Raw genomic sequence first — 24,054 nt, forward strand, 5'->3', positions numbered from 1 at the left:
TAAGTGTCACTGTATGAGAAGAACAGTATCCACAATTACAAGGTCAGACTGATTTCTAAAGCAATATAATGACACTGTAGAGTCCTTTACAGATGTGATCTGGAACTAAGCACATCTTTAAATGTAAGTATTTTCTTAAACGTTCAGCTGAACAAGGACCAGAAGACACATCACTTTGCCAAACTTTGCCTAAAAATAGCTACAGAAATTAGTACTTCCATAGCTATGTCAGAGATGCCAACAAGCGATCATCATGAATCAAAAGAACCATTTTTTCACGTGTAGCTGCTCTGGACTGAGTCACAGTAGCAAGGGAGGCCAGAGAAGCCTGAATGCCTTGGCAACACACCATGTCTACCCTAACAGCAGAAAAAGGGTTGCAGTTGCCAGGTCTGTCTTCAGGAGGGCAAGGAATACTTTTATAACATTTCAGTCGGTTCCAAGAGGACAACTGCTGAGATAAAAAGTTTTGCAATACAGCATGTACATTTTCATACCAGATTGTAATATATTCTTCATTACCTTTTACTATGTAGGCTTGGTTGAATTCTGTACCTTGTCAAGGTATCTTTAAAATCTCACTAGTCAACACCTAATCGTTGGCAGCACTGGGCATTTTTCAGCTCATGGCAACAGCTGTTGCAAAAGCTCACTTTCCTTTGAAATTGGGCTCCAAATCAACTTCGGTAATTTATTTCAGCTACTTTAGTTTCAACAGAAGTATGTTACTTATAATCCAAATTTTTCAGAAGAGAGATGCATTTTTATATGCTTCAACTTTGGATTATTTTGCATTTGAAAAGGGCTGTATTTTCCCAAGGTTAGAATCAGGTCAATAAAAATGACTTTGAAAGTCATGGCACAGGAACAAGATTTAGGCATTTATATCCAAAATCTAGATCTTAATAAGTGCCCTTTTCAAGGACCATCTTGGTCATATACAGAACCTTGGTCTTGCTTGTAAAGATCAGTAAAAGACTGATGTCTGGGAATGGTCCAAAGTATTTTTATCGGGGCATTATTTAGCAAGTTGTAATCTAGCTCACCCCTGAACTCACTCAGAAACAATAAGTTTGTTAACACTACTCTAAGGAACTCAACTTCGCAGGCATTCCCAGGACATCTGTAACATATACATGTAACATCCCAGAACATCTGTAACATCCCATTACATGGGATTTGGACCCCACATAAACTGTATTGGTACCCACTCCTAACATGATGCAGGAGCACACACCCTAGATTCCTTGATCAAATTTCAAAATCTAGGTTTAGTTCTTCCCTCTGCCTCAGGCAAGTAAATACCCATGCATTAAACCATCCGTTCATGGCTATAACTTTCTAACTGTTTCATTGAGTCTGACTATGTGCAGAAAATAAATTCAGTCAGCTGAAGAAAAAAATTTCTGCAGACCAATGGTCACAGCGCTTGGAGTGACAAGATCTGAAGGGGTTGCCCTCCAAGGTCAGCTCTTGTATTTCATAGTTATTGAATAAAATGCCATTTAGGTCCTTAGGACAGGAACTAGAACACAGTCTTCTCCTCCTCTGAGATGCCTGGCTCTCCCTTGCAATACATGGAAAGCATAACCATCTATCCCAGAATTATTGACATCAATCGAGGAGCAAGGTGCATACAGGTTCAGAAAGGTACATGGTGATGCTTATATTATTTTTTTGACTCTAACTCTCGCTCAGCACTTTCTGCAAATCAAGCTTCCTTAAAGGATTTTTTTGTTTGGCAGTTAAAAGATGGGAGCACCAGAAACCACTTATTGAAAACCATAGCCTTATTTTATTAAACAATTATCTCCTACTCCCTCTAGGCATATGGGTACTAGATAATCAGATAAGTGCAATCTCACTAATAATAAAATAGATTTAAACCATTTAAGCCGACATTAAACACTGCAGAACTAGTACAAGTATGTTTTCTGCTCAGCAGTTCTGCAGCCAAATAAGCGAAGTCTTGCTCTCTGGTGACAGTGGGTTATCCTCAATTATCATATCAGCTGACATCAGCATTGAACTGATGTCCTGTTTTTGCAGTCAATACAGAAGTTGCCCTTTTTTTTTTTTTTTTAAATAAAAAACTTTACAGGTAAAACTTCTGCCTTTTCTGCCTAACCCTGAACAACTAAACCCAGGTGTTTCTTAATTAATGCAAAAACTTACTGCTGTTGATTTTGAAAGATAACAGTATAGATGTAGTTTGATGGATCACTGGCAAGTGATTTAATTTTGTGTGTGTGTATATTAATACTTATGTTAGAACTGTTCTATTCAAAGAGGTTATTGTACAGTTTTAGGCTTCTGCTGTTCAAATAAAATATTGGGGAAAAGGTGAACCATCTAAACTCAACATTCAGATCTCCTTTACGGTGCATCTCAAGCTCCCTGAAGAGTTTCTTTGTCATTTCATTCTCTTCCTTCTCATCATTTATTTTGCTTTTCTACTTGATTGTGTTAATAGATAAAGAATATAGCATTATATGCACAACTACTAACTGGTCACACATAACACAGAAAATGAGAAATGTGACAATGAAAATTACAATTTGAAAAATCTTTACACCAGAAGACCAGATAAACTTACTATGCTATACTGGAATGCACATTTTCTGTTGAATTTTGGTATCTTACTGTGAGGCTGATCTGATCTATTGCTTCTAAAAAGTCACTGATGAATGTAATAAATAATTGCTTTTTATAGGATTTTAAGTCTGTAACAGTATATATCAGCACATTTTTAAAAAATGCTACTCCTGTAACACTTAAGTCTAAAATACCTTGCCTAGCCTACTCTGAGTTCATCCTGTAGAGATCCATCATACCATATTCTCCATAACTTTATACATTTAGGATGAGATTTCCAAGCTTCCCTGACAATGCAGAGTCTCAGATTCATATAGCTTTTGGGTGCCTAAATAATAAATTAGATCCTTAATGGGATTTTCAAAAGTGACAATGTGCCTGCTCCAAAGGATTTTCAATCAACCCTTCAGGCACTTTTAAAGATCCAACTCTTCATGCATATTACATCAAGGGAGCCCACCCTCTAACATCTGCTTATGTGAGAACTTTGTTATTTGATTTTACTAGAATTAGGCAGAAGCTGAGAAGGAGAAGACTTGTCTCACTGAAGAACAAGAAGTGATTCTCTCAGGCTTCTGTTTGCTACGAGTCAACATTAAACTGCATGAAGGATGACCTAGGTTTTCACTGTTTTTGAAACAAAATTCTTGCCTTCCTTCTAAAAAAAAAAAAAAAAAATCAACTGTTGTAAAACTACTGATGAAAGGGAAAAACTGAAACAAGAACTATATAGGAGAGCAGCAGAAAAAAATCTAGAGAAGTCAACTACATTCACATAATTTTTATAAAACTGACTTAATTCAGTGATCAGCCCTCAAAAAAAAAAAAACAAACCAACCCCAAAACAACCCCCAAACCAAACAAAAAAAGCCTCCACCATTAATTTACCTCAGAATCCATTTGCTGGTCTAGATTTACAGTGATGAAATTCCATATAGGATAGAGAAAGCAGTACCAGAACTTTATAATTTATTTTCATCAGCTTCTTAATTTAGTTTTTTATATGAGATTAGACTGACATCTTTATATCTTAATCCCAACCCATATTCAGGAAGACTCATGTAAGCAACATGGGTAATTTACACTGTTCAATGCACACGTAAAGGGACTTCTGCAAGCTGTGTTCCCTGAACATGGCATACAAATCCATAAGGCAGCAAAAACTATACGCACACCATGAATGATTCTACTAGAAGCTGTCCTACCATTTTCTGATACATAAAAAGAAAATGCCTTTATCAAAAAAGTTAGATGAAGAAAAACCTACAGTCTCAAATTCAAAAATGCAATGACAAGTGAATGTTAGTGGCCCCTTTCTGTGTATTACTATATTGTAAATCTGGAACTTTAGTCCTTCTCATTTTTCAAATAAAAAAATATTTTACTAAAACAAAAAAAAGAACAGTCAGTTGCAATAGTGCAAAGAACCGTGACAACTTGGGCCAGTACTGTGGTATTGTAAATTAGTATGCAGTTACACAGAATATTAATGGATGGGTTTAAACTACAGAGTGCAGACTCACTGCATAAAAAGCAGTGTTACTCTTGTCATATGTTAGTTTATTTTCCTCCATATTTTAAATTTACTGAAATTCCTTTAGACCTATTAAATGAGCAAATCCTTTTTGAAAACTGTACAACATGGCTGAAATGCAATAAATATAAGCACTTTAATATTTAAGTGAGGAAAATTAATTTCAGTGTGTTTTCAAATCGGTTTTCTTCAGTGCAGTTTCTTTATTTGTCCAAACAAAATGGATTTGAGTGGGTGCAGCTTTAAGGAGATGTGCAGCACTATTCAATGGCTTTGTGAACTTGGGAAGATATGAATAATGGATTTGCTGTGCTCTTAGACACAGAGCCACAACAAAAACAATATCATTCTAGGTTCTCTAATAAGCAGCTGCTGGAGTAAGGAATAAAAAGTCTGGCCTCCTGATTTAAGCTACAGGTGCTAGCATTTTTGTTCAGATCATTATAGCAAACTGGGACTGGCCCTGTGTTTTCAGCAGGAAAAATACTCAAACACAGAGTGTGAAGGGCTAAATTCCCAAGGTTACCTCCCACCACTCTGATTTGCTGCCTTCTTCTTACATGCCATTTTTATATTGTACAGCACCCCCACTCCCCCCAAATAGAGCTGGAAAAGGGCTGTATTTCCCTCTGTCAACAGCTGGAGGAAAAGGTTAACTTGAAACACATGCACAAAATAATGAGTACTGGTTTAGTTTCCTCCTTTAGTAGATGTGAACAAATATCCCCTTTCTCAAGGAGAGAGTCTCCTTTGCTTTATTTAGTAATTAATTTAAAATACTTAAATTTCATAAGCAAGTAACTCTTAAGCACAAATGGAAACAACATCCAACTGTTTTCAATATAGACAGATTTGACCAAAATAAATTTGAGAAGTGTACCTCCTGGTCCTTTTGATAAGAATCTGGCCTCAGTCTGACAGAAAATCAGAACAGTTTGGGACAACTAATCCATTCCTAACAGTGTGCAAGTTTTCAATGCTTGACACCACAAGACTGGAAAATGTAGCAACTTCTCTGAGGACTGGACACTTCAGAACAGGAGGAGATAGGATATCTACCTATTGAGGTAGAAGGATCTTATCCTCATTTTCTTCCTAAACTTGCAAATGCAAAAACTGTTCACTTTACACGCATAGACACATAAAGTAGTTCCTCATATTAGTATGTCTAAAAGTGTATTGAAGAGAAGCTCAGTAATCAGGATCTCAAATTCTGGTCCCAAAAGCCAAACTGGTGTATCTGATAACCAACAAATCAGTAGTTGCCAAGATTTTAATACTGGCGCTGTAATTCTAGAAGTTGTGACATCTTCTTATCTTGTTGGTAAATATATCTCCAGCAAGTCACTACTAAAATCTTAGTTGCACATAGCAAAGCTTAGTTTATACTATAGTTGTACGTGCTGAATATGTAATCAAAGTATTGTCAAGCCACAAGCAATAACCTGATAAGGATTACTTAAAAAGGTTGACAGAATTAGTTTTTTGTCAACCCCCAGTGTTAGCTGCTTACTTCACACCTAGTATTGCATACTGCATCCTCAAGCCCTTATTTTCATCTTAACCTTCCAAACACAGTTAGCTGAGACCTATATTACTATGAAACAAACTCTGATATGAAAAAAAATCTATGAAAAGGGCTTTTTAATCGGCAGAACATAACTGCAGAAGATCACATATAGTATTTTCATTTTTTTCTTAGAACTCCAGAGGAGAGATACTTGTATAACTTAACTATGCTCACACAGTGCAGCTAACTAGCATGCCCTTTTTGCAACAGAAATAGTCCATGACTATCTGCTCTGTATTAAATAATTCACTTTGTTTTTTGACATTTTATTGCATTCTCGATATTAAGACTCCATTATCTACAATTTTTGTTTTGGTGACAGAAATATGTTTGAAAGAGATACTAAAATATAAAGAAATTCATTGGTTTTGCATCAACTGGATAATTCCAATACATATTTAATAGGTTTCCCACAGACACACATGCCTTTGCAGGCTCTGAGTTCAGTAAATAGATGCATAAAAATAGTCTTTCAGATGGTGAACTGATTCCTAGCTGGGAAAGATACTGGCTGGTCTAGAAAAAGATTTTTGCATGATTTTGTGTCTCAATTCACATCAGAAAGCCTACTCTGAATATTGGAAGTGCAGAAGGGAAATTGACAACATTTTTGTTTTCTTCATCCTGATCTTCACCTCCATTAAGGCATCCTCCCCCTTATTTTCATAAGAAGCGTCACACTGGCTATGTAAACAGTTCAAAGACTTAACCACTTGTATCACATGGATATAAGCTTTATAGCTTTCAAAGTCTACTCTGAAGATTCCAAGATCTGGCTCAAAGAAAAATCTGCACAGGGTACCAAAAAAAATTGTAGTATATGTATGGGGTGCTACCATTTAGAGAAATTTAAGATTTAGGACAGAAATGAGCCCCAAGTTTTTGAAAACTGTCACTGAGAAAAGAAACCACTGTTGGGCTGAAAATGATATTCATTCAGATTTTAAGAAGGTACAAACACAATTCATTGTCTTCCAACTTCAGTATGACCCAGGAGACACTTTTTGTATGTAAGAAGTCATTGTTTAAGGATTAAGATGTGACTTGTGTTTGTATTCCAGCTGAGGCTAATCAAAGACAAATTTAGTTTGCTTTAACAGGATACACATGGTAGACAACTAGAATTCCAGCATTTGGGAGAGAAAATAATCTGGCAATACAAGATTTTGTGTAAAGTCTGAACCCCAAAAGCATCAAACATACACACACATCTCTGAAGACTGCCTGAGCCAAAGGACAAGAATTCAAACAACAGGAATTTATATGTATAAAGGCATCCATTACAGCAGACTTTCAATTTCAAATCAAATGACCAACTCATCTAATTTAAAACTAGAAGACATTAGCAGCTAAAAATAATTCAACATGCAGGTGGATATGCCTATCAAAGTACTGCTGCTTATCAACAGTAAGACGTATTCTTGTTCTTTTTAATTCACTGGAGATACAAGCAGGGAAACAACCTACAATTACTTGCATTGCAGCTAACTGTGACTTAAGGTAACAATACTCCACTTTAACATGTATCACAGACTATACGTTTAATATTTGCACTAACTGGTACTGACAGGATATGGTTGTGATGATTGAAATACATCATTTTAATGAACTGCTGTCTTCACTGAATTCTGTAATAATATCTGACAGCTTTCACTGCTGTATGAATTACTCTGTTGGTACAATTCATTTTTGTTTTGGTTGAGATACTGTAAGACAATATTTCTAGGAAAACAGGTTAGGTAAAGAAAAGACTGCCAGTAATCAGCGAATGTAACATGAGGGAGAAAGAAAACAACTGGATAATGAGCCTGGATACATAGTGAAAAACTATACTATGACTTAAAACTGCTGAATGTCTGCAGTGCTGATCGTTTGCATTTGAATACCAAAACTGACTGTAGGACAATGGAAACACCTTGTCAAGATCTGAACGCTATTTTGCAGAAGCCACAGCTATAATACCTGCACACTTGCAAATAAGACAAGGAATTCAACTTGCACATTGTCAAAGAGAGAAAAAAAACCCAACCTGAGTACAGTATACACGATCAAAGTGGACAGAGTTTTCTGGACCTGCCAGCTGGTTTGGTTAGCATTTGGTAGAAGGAAGCCTAAGTATTACCTTCATAATTCATCCTGCTCTTGAACTAGTTGTCAGGGAATCTAGGAGGCATTTTGACAAATAAGGTAAACCAAGTAGAAAGGTGTCCAACTTACAGAAGATCACATTACCTTAGCAGTTCAAACGAATAAAGCATTCTGCTGTCCAACAGGAATCTCTCAGCCAGCTATACACAATTTAGGAAATTTGTGCATCCCTGGGCTGACAGAGGGCAACTGGAACATAAAGAAACCCCAACCACATCTAATAAGTTTTTCCAATCCATATTAGATGCTGAAATAATGGGAGCAAGGAAGCTGTTGAGATAAGAAAAGGATACATCCTTTTATGCAAATCAAGTGCAACTTTCTGTGCTATCTTTCCATAAAGAAGGAAATTTTATGTAGTTAACTGATTGTAGAGTTCAGACAAGCCTAATAGAAATATTTGCAGAGATGAGAACTCAGACATTTTAGAAAGCAGCTCCATTCACCACACCCTATTTTAAAAAAAATAAAGTAGTAATTTGATTGTTTTTCCTTTCCTCCGTTAATCAAAAACAGTGCTGTACATTTCAAGACCAGTAGCAGAAACCAGAAAGCAAAGCTTTTACATTTCTGTCTTTTCAATGCTTTAGAAAAAAAACTCAAAATATTTTTTATATTTAAAAAAATAGCCATTTTAACTACTAAGAAATTCAAATATGCTTCTTATGTACAAGCTAAATTGTCATAGACAGTTCCAGTGAAAACCACAGAGAACAATCATTTATCTAGACCTGTAGCCAACAGCCACCAATACAAACATTTCAGTGGAAGCTACACAATTCCTGTCATGTTTATGAGTGTAATTTCACAGAGACATGTTTCTACTGTGTCCCAAACGGCGATTAGTTTATGTCACAAAGTGTGAAAGCTGACAGTCTTTGCAATATTGCTAACAGCATATGCATTTAATTTCTCTAAGTATATGTGTGCTTTGAATATTGCTACGCAACTGCAAACAAGTCCATCATTGCTTTATCAGTGCATCCTGATCATATAAACATATGTTTCTCATGAATCTACATTACTACTGAAATCCAATTCTGATTTTCTTTCTTCTCACCCTGTAGGAAAGTTTGAAAACACTTCATTTTGGCATTTTTTTTAATATTGCCAAGGAATGGAAAGTTAGGTTTTTAATGTTGGCTTCAGTAGTAACTCAGTATATGGCGTTGAGTAAAGCACTTCACCTCTTTGCTTAGTTTCACCAAATGTAAATTATTTTATCACTTGCCCAGTTTAGGCATTCAATGGGAATTAGGTAAGACTCATCTGTTTTTTTGGACTTGCAAACACACGACCATATTAAACATGTCTCATTATTAATGCCTGTGTCTTGTGCTAAATCTGTAAGGTGATTTAAATAAGTTTACAATAGGGAGTTCAAGCTATACTTCTTGATTAAGTTTTGTCCTTCAAGATCCATCTTTTTCAGTATTATGAAGATTAAGCCATATTTTCCCCTTAACCGAACAGCTATGCTTTGGATATCATTTTCTCCCCGATAATTCACATCTTCAAATTGATTTTTACAATTGGCTCTCTGGGAATTCTAACAACCAGGTTTTAGACTTTCTTGGTCCTGAAAAATGTGTTATGGAATCCTAGCATAATTATAAATTTGGAGACCTGGGCATAGGCCTCATTTTGATTTGAGGGATTAATAGCAGGTTGTCTCTCCAGTACTCCTCAGAGGACTCCAAAAGGAATTCTCCTTTATCAAAATGGCAAGCATTTCCTGACGTGCTGTCAGGACAGACATTACAAACTACCCAAAGACAGTCCTTTCACATTTCCTCTGAGTTCTTCTACCTACCTTCTAATTTCCTGGAGGACATTTGTCTTTTCTGAAAATAGGTTAGCTTCACTTTTACTGGAATCAATTAAACATGGTATCTGGCCAGAAGAGCTTGTGGCTTCTGTCCCACTGAAAAGCGAGTCAGGTAAGTGTCATCTGAAAAGGGGTATTTTGACAAGGTGACACGCCCTCATTCTGATTCAAAATGTGAAAGTAGGTAGCATTTTGAAACTAGACAATCTTTATGACTTTGTTCAAAGGAGAGTACTGATACACATACATTTGGTGTGGCAAAAAATAACTACAAATCTGATAGTAAATATTTCACTTAAAAGCTGTCCATTGCCTAAGGAAAAAGGAAGAAAAAGAAACAGAGTATGAATATAAAAGATGCCAGGAGAAGTTAGGCTAAACTCTGTGCCTTTTCACATTGCCCTGATGGTACAAAGGAACTAAAGGAACTAGTTTGAGTAGCTGACTTGGCAATTCAAGCAACATTAACTAAGTCCTTCATTGAGACTAAAGAAAAAAAAATAAAAAACAAAACAAAACACCCCCCCCCACCTCCAAAACCCCAACCAAAACTATAACAGCAGTTTAAAATCAACTTAATCTCTTGCAGTGCATACTGTCAAGATGTGTTAATAATAAAAAACGTGCAGTATCATCATTGCATGGTATCATTCCAAAGAAAGCTATAGTTGATTAGGGGGTTCTAATAAAACAAAATCCATCCCTGCTTAATTTCTTTAAAATGTATACTAATCCAAAATTTCTCCAAATTAAAAGGCTTCTTATGAGAAGAAACAAAACTATAATCAGCAGTTATCAACTGGAGAGAAGTTATAACAGAAGCTAAGAATCTTAATGTAGGCTTAAGAACAAAAGAAGGAATTATTTAAATAAACTAGCAAATAATTTATGTTAAATACATCTGACACTAGGTAAAGAAGTGAAAATTCCCGGTCCTGTTGTAGAAAAGCAAAAGGTGTCAACAATTATTTTTGTGTATATTTGGAAATAAGTAAAAGAATATATTAATACTTTAGTAACAAGGTACTATATTAGTGGTTGTACAGAGTAATTAACAGTGATCACGATAGATTACTTACTTAATTTGCACCTGAACAAATGCAACAAAGGATGCTTATAATGACTGAGGATTGATGTAAACAATTACATTTTTTAGAATTTTTAAAATTAAATTTTGATTATGGGAGAAATGTCAGAGAGCTAGATGAAAGTTACTGTGTTAAATGAAAAGGAAAACAAATAAGTGATGGATTAAAAAGCAGGAAACAAAACAGCAATGGCTCCAATTCGCAAGCATTTATTCACCCTGAGGTCTGCTGCAGGACAGCACAGAATTGCATTTCTCTGTGGCCTAATGTCACTGTACTTTGCACTATTGAAAGAAACCAGAGAAAAATGGAGAATTGGTCCAATGAGTATGTAATGGATAAACTGGAGAAAAAAAAATTCTGAATGTTCTGACTTCAGTGCAAATAATTTCTCAAGCTTAAAACATAAATAACAATGTTTGCATTAACATACAGTCTACAGCATATGTTTGCAAAACTAAATAACCGTCTGTGTTTACATGAGATATATGATGTTCAGTTTGATTTGCATATCAGACATCAGGCTGTAAATCTCTGATGATATTTACAGTTGGATAATTGAAATTAATCCTGTCAAAATGATTTTGACAGTCTTGAATTTATGGTCTGAGAAAACAAGTCTGGAACTGTTTGTCGAGCTATTAACATGGCTGGCTATATATTTTCCATCTGAGCTATGCTGCTGAATAAAAACCTGTTCACAGATTATAAGCCTCTTCCTTTCTTCCCCCACTTTGTGTTCAAGTTGTTTCCTATAATAATTAAAAAGTTGGGATAACCTTGAAGACAGCAGATATGCCTGTGCTCTGCTGGTTTTGTTTGGGTTTTTTTGTTGTTTTTATTTATTTATTTATTTATTTTTCTAACCATGGCAGGTACATTAGTTGTCTTTCTTCCCTGCCCACCCTAACCCCCCTTGCCGATGTTATGCCATATTCTTTTTAATTTCCTTTAAAGCAGCCAATTTTCCCAGCAGAAAGCATCAAGAAATTCCAACACCAGAACTCATAGACTCCCTCCAATCTTTCAGTAACTTGGATCATGGTTGCATCTCAGCATGTGTCTTTGTCTTCAGGGAAGAAGAAGAGTGCTTGGATTTTGTTTGTTTATTTTCTGTTTTGTTTTTTAAACTCAGATCATATTTTTAAATAGAAGGCACATGAGTTGTCAAGAAGAACATTGTTAACTACAAAGCTACCTCATATTATCCTCCTGGTAGGAATGCCATTTGTGCCTAGATATGACAGCAACTTCCAACATACACAAAAGAAAAATGCTTGTGAATAATACCCATCGAAAAAAAGATATTCAGCAGTAGTTTCACCTTCTAATAAAAAAAAATTCAAACAATTAGCAGGCTGAATTTTCTTATCATTGGCAAAGAATTATATAATTTATTAAAACTGATGGCAACCTTTTCCTATTTAAGAGACATTGCACCTCGTATTCTTTGGACTCCAATAATGGACTTGATAATTGTGGAAGTTGCACCTTGGGTTATGGTGCTAAAAGACAGCAAACAGCCTCCCCACTTTCTTGATACCAAGTTTCCAACCACAGAGAACTCTGTTGTAGCTATTTCAAAAGCTAGTTTTATCTGTAAAAAAGTACGTTTCTAACACATAAAAGCAGCTTTTTGAAGTCTGGAAATACAAAGATGACTGCCACCCATTACAGAAATGTATGTATTTATATTTGTAGCATTTATTTACAACCTATCTCTTTTAGAAAGGTGGCAGTGATAGCTTGGATATTCATCTTGCTTTCTTTTTCCCTCCTACAATATGCTGCTTTCCAGGACCATTCGATTTGAAAGCAGGCATCCATCCAAATATGTAATATTAAGGAAGACAGACAGGTCTCATTTATAAAATATTAATTCCTTATTAGTGGAAGGAATAAATCACTAGATTAAGCAGAATAACTGTAATCACTGATTATTATTCTACCACAAGTATGTTATCTTGTGCTCTGTGCCCTGTTCAGAGCTTGTGTCAACTGGCAAGACAGCTGGAGAGGGAGAATTCTAAAGATGACAACTAGATAAGCACATATTCTGTGAGGATGGGAAGAAAAAAAAAGCTTTCTAAGCATTGAAACCCCTTGTGGAAAGCATGCTCTACCTTCCCATTTTGTTGCACACACCCAGACTATAAAGGAGTCCGAACGAGGTTACGTATTTATGTGGTACCTAGCACAGCTGCCTTCATTCATATCAGAGAACTCCAGGCACATAACAAATGTACAGGTGACACTCTGGGAAACATCTAGGACTCATGTTGCCAAACTCAGCCAATTAGCTTGGCAATTAGTACTGCCAAGCCAAAATATACTGCAAGTTCTTTTGTATAGCATTACTGTATTTAAGCATCAGCAAATTAACAATCCATACTGGAAACTACCAGCTTGATTAATCTGTCAATAGCTTTCCCTTATTTCCACATCTTGCCGTATATTCTGCATGGGTTAATTTTTCACTTGAATTACTCAACAACGGGCATAAGGATCAATTGCAGCTGAATGCTCTGCAGAGTTAGGTCTTCAAGTGGGATGTCTTAAGCTTGAAACAGCCATGTCTTGTTGTCGTCAAATCCCTTTTTACAGAAGCTCTTCAAGAGCATCTAATTTTTCCACGGTACTCATTTTATACTAAGTGCATACACAACATACACTTCCACAGCACATCTTACAAATTCATTTAAACAGACTAGCTAAACAGAACTCAATTGTCTTTTGGACTTAGGTAATGTAACGTAAATGAACACATGGGCTTTTATTGTGAACAGCATGGAAGTCCACCGGTGAGGTCTCCAAGTGAGGCTTTTTTATTTCATACTCTGAATACTCCTATTTTAAGCATACTATGCCACATTTTTATGCCACATCCTGCTCCCTTTAGCCACTGAGATTTTTGCATGACTTAAGGTTTCAATAATTATATGCTGATAACTAACCTTTCACATCATGGCTGTGTTCCTTACTCTTTTATTTTCAAATGCAAAATGCACATCAGATACACCGAAGGTAGAAATGTGAGTGGGAAATGAGTGTGAGTGGGAGGCATGGGTTGGTGATAAAGATTTGCTTTGATTCCTCTGACTACAAATGCTTCCTTGGTAGAGAAGATATTTTAAAGTGTCTCAACAAAACCTTTGTCTATGCAAATTCAAAACCATTCTGACATAAAATTAAAGCTATTCTTAGTATTATTTCTTAAAGGTCATGAATATGCCATAAAGGATGATCAAAGTATTAAAATCCTATACGTTAAAAAAAGATGCAACAATACAATAGATTTCTGGTGTTTTCATTTCTAAGCAAAGCATTGACCATTAATTCTTATTACTGATAGTAATGGTGGAAGCATCATCTGTTATCAGAACTGGCTGACAATTTCTGTTATAAAGCCCACTTCTCAGTTATCTTGAACTTTGCCAAACTTTAACTACTTTGCCTGTGATTTTATAAAAACTTGAATATTTGTTTCAAGCTTTAGTTTTAAGTAGCTGCTCTCAGCTTAGCCAAAATAATTTGGAATAATTCATGAAAGGATATGTTGCTTATCCCATTTTGAAAACAATGTTTTTATTATTATTTAATGTTTCCTCAATTCACGATTTGAAAGCAAGACTGAAAACCTGATACTGACAGAGTTTTAATTAGCTCTCAAAAAAATCTGGCTGAATTACAACATTTTGAAAAATCTCAACTTATACATGCTTATCAGAGAAGTACTTCACTTTTACAACAAACCCCTCAACACTCCTGCTTCACCAAGCACACTCCTAAAATAGGTCTCTAGGTCTCAAGAGCAGGGCTTGGTGCAGTTGCAGCAGACTGGGAGTGATCTAGGCAAAAGGAATGAAAGAAGAAAGTCTCCCTTGCTTTTTCGGTGAAGCTTCTTTCCCTGCAGTGGCCAACAAGCTTGAAAGAGTATTTCACCTCATTCAAATGCAAAGGAAGAAAAAGATGAGAGGAAATTGAAAAATCCATTAGGACTGGATAATAAAGAACCAGGTAACACACCTATAAGACTGGAGACTTGTCTGTGGACTGATGACATTCAGCTGTTAAAATCAAACCTAGTACAGTACAGTGGTGTCAGTAACACTAAACCTAAGTCTTTCAGGAGTCTAGAAGGAACAGTTTGGGGAAAAAAAAAATAAATAGATCCATTCCATTCCTTAAAGTGTAAATTAATCAAAATATGTCACCTCAAATATAACTGAAGAAAGCTGAGGAACTAATAATTAATTGGTAAGCAGGAATATACTAATATTCTAGAAGAACCTTCATAAAAACGTGTTTGCCTGGATAATAAAGAAAATGAAGAGGTATACGTTGATTTATTAATCAGGAGTCACCTTGCCAAAACATATATAATGAATAAAATAAATTTCTACTTGTCCAACCTTAAATTAAAGCGTGTTGCATACTCATGAGCTAGAAATACTATATAGAAAACTTACTTAAATTTTTGTTCAGTAACTTAATTTACATATTGAAGTTCCACAAAGCTCTGACCTTAAAAAAAAACAACAACAACACAGAATAACAGATGCCAAATAAAAGCTAATACTTTTTTTTTTTTTGGCACTATATTAAATTAAGGCCTTCCCAGCTCCCTATTTAGTAAAGCCTTTATCTAGTAAATCACATCAAAGCCTGTTTTTTTCACCAATCCTTTTAATTTATCTATGTTCTTAAAATGAAGTCTGCAAATTGATGCCAGACATCTCTGTCTCACTGGGCTAAAACATAAACCAGTGGTTATTAAGTAAAGCTATCAATCAGCTAATAAAGAATCTCCAGTAACTCCATACCTGTTAACATCCCATATTTTACTTGTGTTGTCCATGGAGGCAGAAGCCACAAAATCACCACATGAATGCCATGAGCAGTCCCATACAGCATGGGCATGTCCTTCTAAAGTCAGAATGCATCCACGTTTTGAACAGTCCCATATCCGCACTGTGGTATCCCCACTTGAAGTGACCAGCTGTCTGCCACTGTTACAAGGAATAAAAATAAAGAGTAGTTTTTAGCAAGGATATAGGTGAAGATTTTTCAAAGTACACAGCAAAATAATTTAACTATGCTTAGAAAGACAGGTTAAGTAGCAATTGTTGGTTTTACATTAAAATACATATGAACAAAAAATTATGTTTGAAAACATTCATATTTTTACTTTACACAGTTTTCTGACGCATCATAGATCAAGCAGTCATGTATTAAATATGCTACCAAAAGCAAAGAAAAGGAGATATGAAGTAGCTATCTTCCATGGGAAAATAAATAAGGGTTCCAAAAATTACATTCTTACTTTTTGTAGTCTATTTATGAGTTTATCAGTAAAATAACTTAAGCCCAGAGAACTGCTTTCAAAATAGAATAAAATAGTTTCAGGGAAGAGTATTTTCTTATTTCCCAAATCCATACCATTTTCTACATATAAATTATTATTTAAGCATCACAATTTTGTCTCTTCTGACTCAGTATAAACACTTTAACACATTCACTATCTTTGGGGGTCATTGATATGTTATAGAAATGAAAAATAGAGTTCAATTCAGATTTTTTGGCCAAATCTTCAGAAATAAACTAGTATAGTTCTATTTCATTTAAGCACAGACATACAGCTTCAGACTAAATGTCCATCTAGTTCAGTACCATGTTATACAACAACTAGTAGGGGATTGTTAATAAAAAGAAAATAAGAAGTAGGTAGAGTGACTCTCCTATTAAACTCTCCCAGAATTAGCCTGTGGCTCAGGATTTCTTTGAGACAGAAGCTTTGTGCTTAACAAGCATCCATAGAGGGTTTTTTCCATGACTAATTAATTTTTGAATATATGCAAAGCTTTGGCACCCACAATCTCTTTTGTCAATGAACTCCAAAATTCAATTATGCATCGTGGGAAAAACTATTTTGGGGTCTTAAATACCTTGATTTCATTTGATGCTTCTAATTCTACTACTGTGGTTAAAAGTAAACACCGACTACACATTTACCATCTCTAAACCAATTGTGATATCATAGGGCCCTATCACATTTTACCCACAAAGCTGAAGACTCCTACTCTATTGACTCATTCCTCATTCCATCTCTTTGATCACATTTACCATCTTTCTTAGCACCTTTTGAGCTGAAACTGAAGAAACAGGTATCCAAGGAAGGTATATAATGCCACAGTAGTGTTTCTGGTTTATTCTGTATTCCTATAATTTGATTTGCATTTTTGGCATTACTACACAGAAACTTTCAGAGAACTGACCACAATGGCTCCAAGATTTCTTTCCTGAGTACTAATAACTAGTTTAGACCCATTCTTATCTATGTACAATTAGGACTATTTTTTCTTATGTGCATTACTTTGCATTCATCTGCATTGACTTTCATCTGCCACTTCACAGAGTCAACCGTTGCAACTGAAATTCTTTTCCTGTCATTCTTCACATGCAACCTTCATTTTTACTGCCCTGGCTAATTAGCAAACTCATCCAGCTTATTCTCTTCCCCAATTTCCAAGATCATCTTAATAAATGGGTTCCCAGCACAGATCCCTGTGGGACTCAATAATTTCTCCATTCTGAAAGTGACATTTTATTCCTATCCTTTCACTAGTTTTTAAACTCCCAAGATAAATTTCTGCTTTATTCAGGACAGTTTTGCTTCTTTGAGAGTTTTTGTCAAATGACCTTAAGAAGAATTTACTGAAAATCCAAGTATACTGAATTTACGAATCTCCCTTGATCAAATGCTCAGCAAGCCCTTCAGAGAACTCTAACAGTTTTCTGATACTTAATTTCCAAAGCCATGCTGACCCCTCCCAACGCTCCATTAGAACAAACGCATCCATGTATCCTGTAATTTTGCTTCTTAATATCATTTCTATGAGTCTTCCCAGTATAAAAGTTAGATTAAGTGATCTACAGCCCCTTCATCCCAAACTCTTCTAAAATATTGGAAAAAAGTTAATGCAGCCTTCCCAAATTATACCAGGAATAATGGAGGTTTTCTACTGTGTTTACTAAAAAACCCAGGAAAAACGTTTGGGGATAATACACAAAAATACAGGCCAAAAAATATTTTAAACTTGGGTTTTCAGACCAATTTCTGCTGTTATCTCACCAACATCAAAAAGATCATCTTGCCTTTAGGAACCAATAAACTCTGCTTTTATTTGAATAATGAAAAATGTGCTATCACAGGCAGTAGAAATCCTTCTTCCAAATCTCTGGATAGAAAACTGTGGGAACTGAAAACAGCTCAAGGGTTGATCCTAAGCAGTACTGTAAAACTTCATCCTAAGAATATATTCAGAGATATTTACTTCACTGTTCCAGTGTAAAAAACAGAAGAAAAAAAAAACCATCAGGGAGGGGTGGTATCAAACTTTTTTTTTTATATTCTTCCTTTCCTCCTTTTCCAATAGGTGTCCACCAGATTGTTCTATAAAAGTACCTACTAAGACAGCTTGAAATATGTGCATCATTTACCTGATAGATCTTAAGGGGGAACTTGCCATTATGAAATATCACCTACCTAAACTTTTGACTATTTTTAACACTTACAGTTTAGATTGCTATTTTTTGTGAAAATATCATTATAATCCTCATTAAGGCAGTTACACCCCCATGCCTAAGACAAAGTTTTGAGAGATTAATCTCTCAAAAATTTTAACATTGCACAGGAATAATTGTGAAGCTTTTTTCACACATACCAAAGCATAAAGGATTGAAGCCTGAGTAAGGGTTCAGAGGAGACCCTAATTTTGTCAAGCTGCTAGGAATAAATGTCCTTTTATTAATGAAACACTTGTACTTTTAATAAATCAAGCTAAATCTCACTTCTGGAGACAGATAAAATTAGCGAAATGACAAATTATCGTACCCCTTATACATTTATGAAATAAGAGCTATTTTAAAACAAATTCAGAAGCAGGTATAAAGTGGGACTGATGAAATCTATAATTGATTCAGAGGGTAGTATGCACTGGCACTGCCGTGAATCACAAAAAGAGATTTATTGCTTATGCATTTTTTAATATATAATCCCCAAATGCTACATGAAGAACTGGTTCTTTGGGCTGAATTTTAAGAATACACCATCCAGGCAGTGATGAAAATCTTTCAGAAAACAGATATGAGCAGTAAGGTAGTTCAAATGGATTCAATTTGGCAATCTGTGGCAGGGGAAAGAGTTACAAATGAGGTTTAGCACTCCTTACAGATGAAAGGAGAAAAAAGTGGAGACTGAAAACAAAAGTGTAGCTTGTGCAGGAAAAAGTTTTGGGGCACAGGCTGACAGTGGAAGCAAGGGCAAAATTACTCAGGAACAGAGGGACCCAATGCCCCAGTCCCCTGCAACACAAGCTCCCTAATATTTCCTGGGCGTAAAAAAAGCATCACTTCATTAAAGAAAGGGGAGTTGCATCAGTTGAGGATCTGTAATTACACATGTACGAACTTAATGTCAGCATTTCTGGGAAGCACAAACTGCTGCTTATAGGAATGATGGCTGTCAGAGCTGTTTCAGCACCGGGCCTGCACTTTGTGGTCATGAAATCTTCGCCACACACTAGTATTCAAACCAGACACACATATAATGAAAAAAGCGCTATGTCAAGCCAAGTCAGCCATCTAAATCAAAATGCTGCTCTTAGAAAAAAAAGTCCTGTCTACTTAATAGCTGATCAATTGATCAATAATGACATACTTTTTCTGATTTGCAGCATTTTTTGGTCCTGGGAGATAAAAGAAACACCCCAAATTCTGAGGTAATGTTTTGTTACCTATAGCTGCAACATTTTTTTTACTGCACTATTGTTCTATATGTATGATATAAGATTATCTGGGGAGAAAAAAATATATCAGGAAAAGTAGATGTTTTAAATGATTTAGGCTGTCAGTTTAAGAGTCTGTGATACCCACACAGTCCTCTACCATATGACTGATTTTGAAACAAAATGCATACTGATTTTTATATTAAAAACATATGGAAATATGACAGTAGATGCTCAGCCTTAATTATCATCAGCTATATATATAATCTCCATTTGAATTTAAGATTGATAACTAACAGAGAAAGCTCCAAGTAAACCTGTGAAGTGTGTATATCTTTCATTCAGAGGATAATAAAACACTAATTCTCTTTTACCAAACAAATCGAAGAACCAGACAATATATTAGGAGACAAGAGCAATGTAAATCCTACCTTTTTCTGTCACTTGAAACACATTCACATATATGCAAATAACTTTGTCAGCTTTTAGAAATTTGGTGCTAGTAATTTTTTTTAAAGAAAGTAGCACCACATTTGTGTACGGTGCTCTATGGACCCGATCAGTTGGGTTTGTATGGACTTGCTTGGTCTGTTTTGGGGGCTTTCTGTTCAGACTTTCTAGCAGACTAAAGCACTATAAAGGATGAAATACGTCTGTACAGTTTAGAACAAAGTATTTATGTAGAAAAAACTTTCAAAAGTTCTAGGCAATGGCGAGTCTATGACACCTGTAACCCCTCCATTGTCTCTATGGATACACTTTTTTTCTTAATACTAAATACACATACAGTTCTACCTTTCAACTGATTTCAGGTATTCCTAATTGATGCTATAAACCTGCCCTTCCAGAAACAATTAGCGTGGAAAAAAGCCTTGGGAAATGTTAATTCCCTGTTCCACAAAAGCACATGGAGCATTAACTTCTCAAGCCTTAACAAATCTTTCCTCCCTCATATTCTAAACACACACATTTCCTTTCATTATACATTCCTCCTTCTTCCAGCTTCACTGTTCTCACTACAAGATGCCTCTCCATTTATAGTTACTGAGTTGTAGACATATCAATAATTAAAGGTCATATTCAGCAACAACATGAGCCTTGGCACAGAGTTATTCTACAACATTTTGGGTGACTGATTACCTTTCTGGAATACCAGTCAAATGAAGGTAATAGCTATACTGATAGCATTGCCCTGTAAATATATCAAACGTAATATCAACAGTCAAAGCAGCTTCAAATATTGCACCTCATTCAAATATTTCTGGATGATGGACTTAGATCTGAACCTCAAGCTGCTCCAGGGGTATTACTCAGGTTACATCTGAAGATGCTGTGGAACATAGAGCTAGCAAGGTATTCTGCTTCACAACATCAGCTGCCAAGTAGGAGCACAGATCCCATCCTTCAAAATTTACAAGGATTGTCATTTGGCATCAGCCAAAAAAAAAAAAAGATAAAGCTATTTGTATCATTAGATCTAGCTGCCTAGGACATCTGTCTTTCAACCTCTCGTATCATGGACTGGAGCAATACCTCTCCATAACCACTAACTATTCTTGGTCAGCTTTATTTGGAGTACTGGTGGAGAGAGAGAACATCTTGCCCCTCAGTTTATTTCATAAATAATAGTAAGGTAGACTTCTCTGTCCAACATATCTCATCTTAAGAGTTAATTGCAGGAATATTACTTTTAGCAGTTGCCAGGGACAGTACTGTGAACCAGACAATTTGTTACTCTGTTCTACATGCCATTAAGTGAATGTAGCAACATCTGTGCTGCTAGCATTTGCATGTATTATTTATGTAGTGCTGTGGTCATGCCTGGTGTTCTGCAGACAAACTAAGATACAGCTCCCTTCCTGAGACAATTGCAGTCTAAATCAAAAGGTGGTGAGCAGAGCCTTACACACAGTGCTGTCAAACAATGGTTCTCAAAGCAACACGCTAAACCAAACACAACTTGTGAATTTTTGTGTCCTAAAAGAGCTGCAGCAACAGGTAGCATCTGACTGGAACTCAACTGTACAACATAAGCATCAGCAACTCAACAATACATTTTAAACATACAGTCTAAAACATTACAGGATTATCAGTCTTTTACCATGGCAATTAAAAAACACTTTAAAATCAATATTCCAATTGCTTAATTGGAAAAATGATGTCTCTTTTATTTAACTCTATTCATGCAATTATTCTAAAGCAAAATTCTAAAAGCTACTCTACTATTTGCAATATCAGCACAGGTAGACCCTAAGCACAGCAAATCCCAAGGGAAGAACCGCAAATACTGTTAGAGATTACTTTAATTTTGCTGACATTTTATGCTAGGTCATAAGAAGAAAGAAAAAGAAAGGAAAAGTCTAGAAAAACTGAGTTATTCCATGAAAAACCAAACTAATGAAGCCTGAATGCCTATGGAAGTATCTTTTGTTTCTTCACCCCATCACCTTAGCTGTTGATTAAATAAACGTATCAGGAATTGATTGATCCTTTAGACTTCTGCTTTCCAAGTTTTGCTAGCATCAGCCTGCAGGTTAAAAGTTACCAGAAAGCATGGGAGAGGGAGTAAGGAACATGCACAGAAGAAGCAGGGGTGGAGATACATCCTTGTAAGCTTCATTTTCCTTGGAAACAAGGTTAAAAACAGTGATCCAGACAGTTACTCTTAGGAAAGTATATATCTACCAATGGGGTCCCACCTTTGGTTATGAGACCTGTATTTAAACACTGTCTTTTCTATTTGACACTAAAAACAGTGTAAGGTATGGAAATACCAAACATCAGTTCAGCTGTGCAGTCATCCTAACTCTTCTTTATTGTCCTACTTTGCTGTGGTGTGTTTCTGTCATAGCCCCTCATTTTCTTCTCACCAGAGAAGGTGAAAATTTGGCAGAATTTAAAAAAGGTTGGGGTCAACATATTATTTAAAAAGTTCCCATAAAAAACACTGAAGAGACAACAGTTGGGTTTTTTTCCACACCAGGCAGGAGACTTGCACAGTTCCTTGATAAAGGATGATGTGGATCCAACTCCTTGTGGGTACAAAGGAAGGTGGGACAAAGAGCTGGAAGAGGAATACATCAAGGTTTACATGGAAGCTGCATCTGGCTCAAGAACCCTTGAAACAAGAAGTAAAGTCCAGGAGGGTACTATGACAAAACCTCACAAATGCCTTTCCTATTATCCATTCCTAGGCATCCCCTGGTACTCACTGCTGGGGACAAGATGATGGTCCAGAAGGATTTGGCATGTGCAGCCATCCTGATGTTCTTAGTATGTATTTGAACTAAACACTCAGTAGCAAAGATTTTGTTTCTAGTAGATTTTGTAATCTTGAAACAGGCTGGAGATATAGTTCACTTTTTGTTACTGGAACTCTGAGTCACATTAATTATTTACAGTGACATTTCTTATTAAAACCCCTAGTTTTTTTTGATATCTGTGGTTCATTTTGGGTGTTGCTTTCACGGACGATGTGTCTAAGACACACCTTATGTAGTAATTGTAATATGTTTCATCCTTCAGAATAATCTCAAGCCCAATTGTACTCCTGCTTTATTAATAAACATAAAATGTCATTTATACAGAAGGTGAATGCCAGAATACTCAGCAGTAGAAATACAAAAATACCTTTTCTTTTCCTCGTTTATCATCAAAGCTGAGGACAAAAAAAAAAAAAAATTAAATTTCAAAAATGCAAAATTAATCATAAACTGACATTCTATAAACCAATGAATACATTTCAAAGCCAGGAAGCATGGCAGTAACCAGCAGATGGTGGACGGTACATAGGTACCTGGCTTTTTGTCTGAAGAAAAATGCAACCATCCTGCAAAAACCTGTGACACAAGGCTATTGGCTGGAAATCTTCAGAAAACTGTCTATGCATAGTATGCCAAGTGCAAAACTCAAGGTAATTTTTCATTCTACATTACCTAATTGCTAGATCTTTTTATCATATTTCATGTTTATATATTGACCCAAGACAGGGTAACTGTTTCCCCCTGCCATTCTACCTGGCTGACATCTGGGTGTGACATCAAGGGGAAAAAAATAGAGCAGTCTTTTGGCATAGCACCACTTGTTGCTGCCTCTAGATAAGACAGACACTGGGCATCATAAAAGCAGTAATCTTTTGTTTTAATGAAGTTCACTTTCTTCCTTAAAACTTCCTTGAGGCTATATTACACTTCAAAAGCGACAGCTTCACATCTATGATAATTTAAATATAACATGCTCCTACTAGCAAAGAGCGTCCCAGTATTGTATCTATGAAGTTTCAGACAACAAGTTTCAACCGAACAAGTCCTCCATATTTTGAAGCATTTTCCCTTTCTGAACTGAGTACTGATGACGGAAGCTGGCATATCTAACCATACACACACAGAGAAATCCTGTTTCGCCTGACGCCTTTCCCACCTCTCTTACCAGCTTGCCTCTGTCCCAGTGCACAATTAGTCCTTTATTTCAAGGTTTTGGCCTGCTGTAAACACAGTCTATAGTTC

At 35.8% G+C, this 24,054-nt stretch overlaps 1 protein-coding gene across 1 annotated transcript in view; it reads right to left on the minus strand.

The window, feature by feature from the left end:
• The window catches only part of SPAG16 (sperm associated antigen 16), a 447,435-nt gene that overhangs the window by 178,797 nt on the left and 244,584 nt on the right, over positions 1-24,054 (minus strand). Inside the window, exon 12 of the mRNA XM_075027914.1 lies at positions 15,587-15,772. Coding sequence (XP_074884015.1) covers positions 15,587-15,772 — 186 coding nt within the window. The remainder of the gene's footprint in view (positions 1-15,586; positions 15,773-24,054) is intronic.

The sequence above is a fragment of the Buteo buteo genome, chromosome 5 (assembly GCF_964188355.1).
Source record: "Buteo buteo chromosome 5, bButBut1.hap1.1, whole genome shotgun sequence".
Lineage (NCBI taxonomy): Eukaryota > Metazoa > Chordata > Aves > Accipitriformes > Accipitridae > Buteo > Buteo buteo.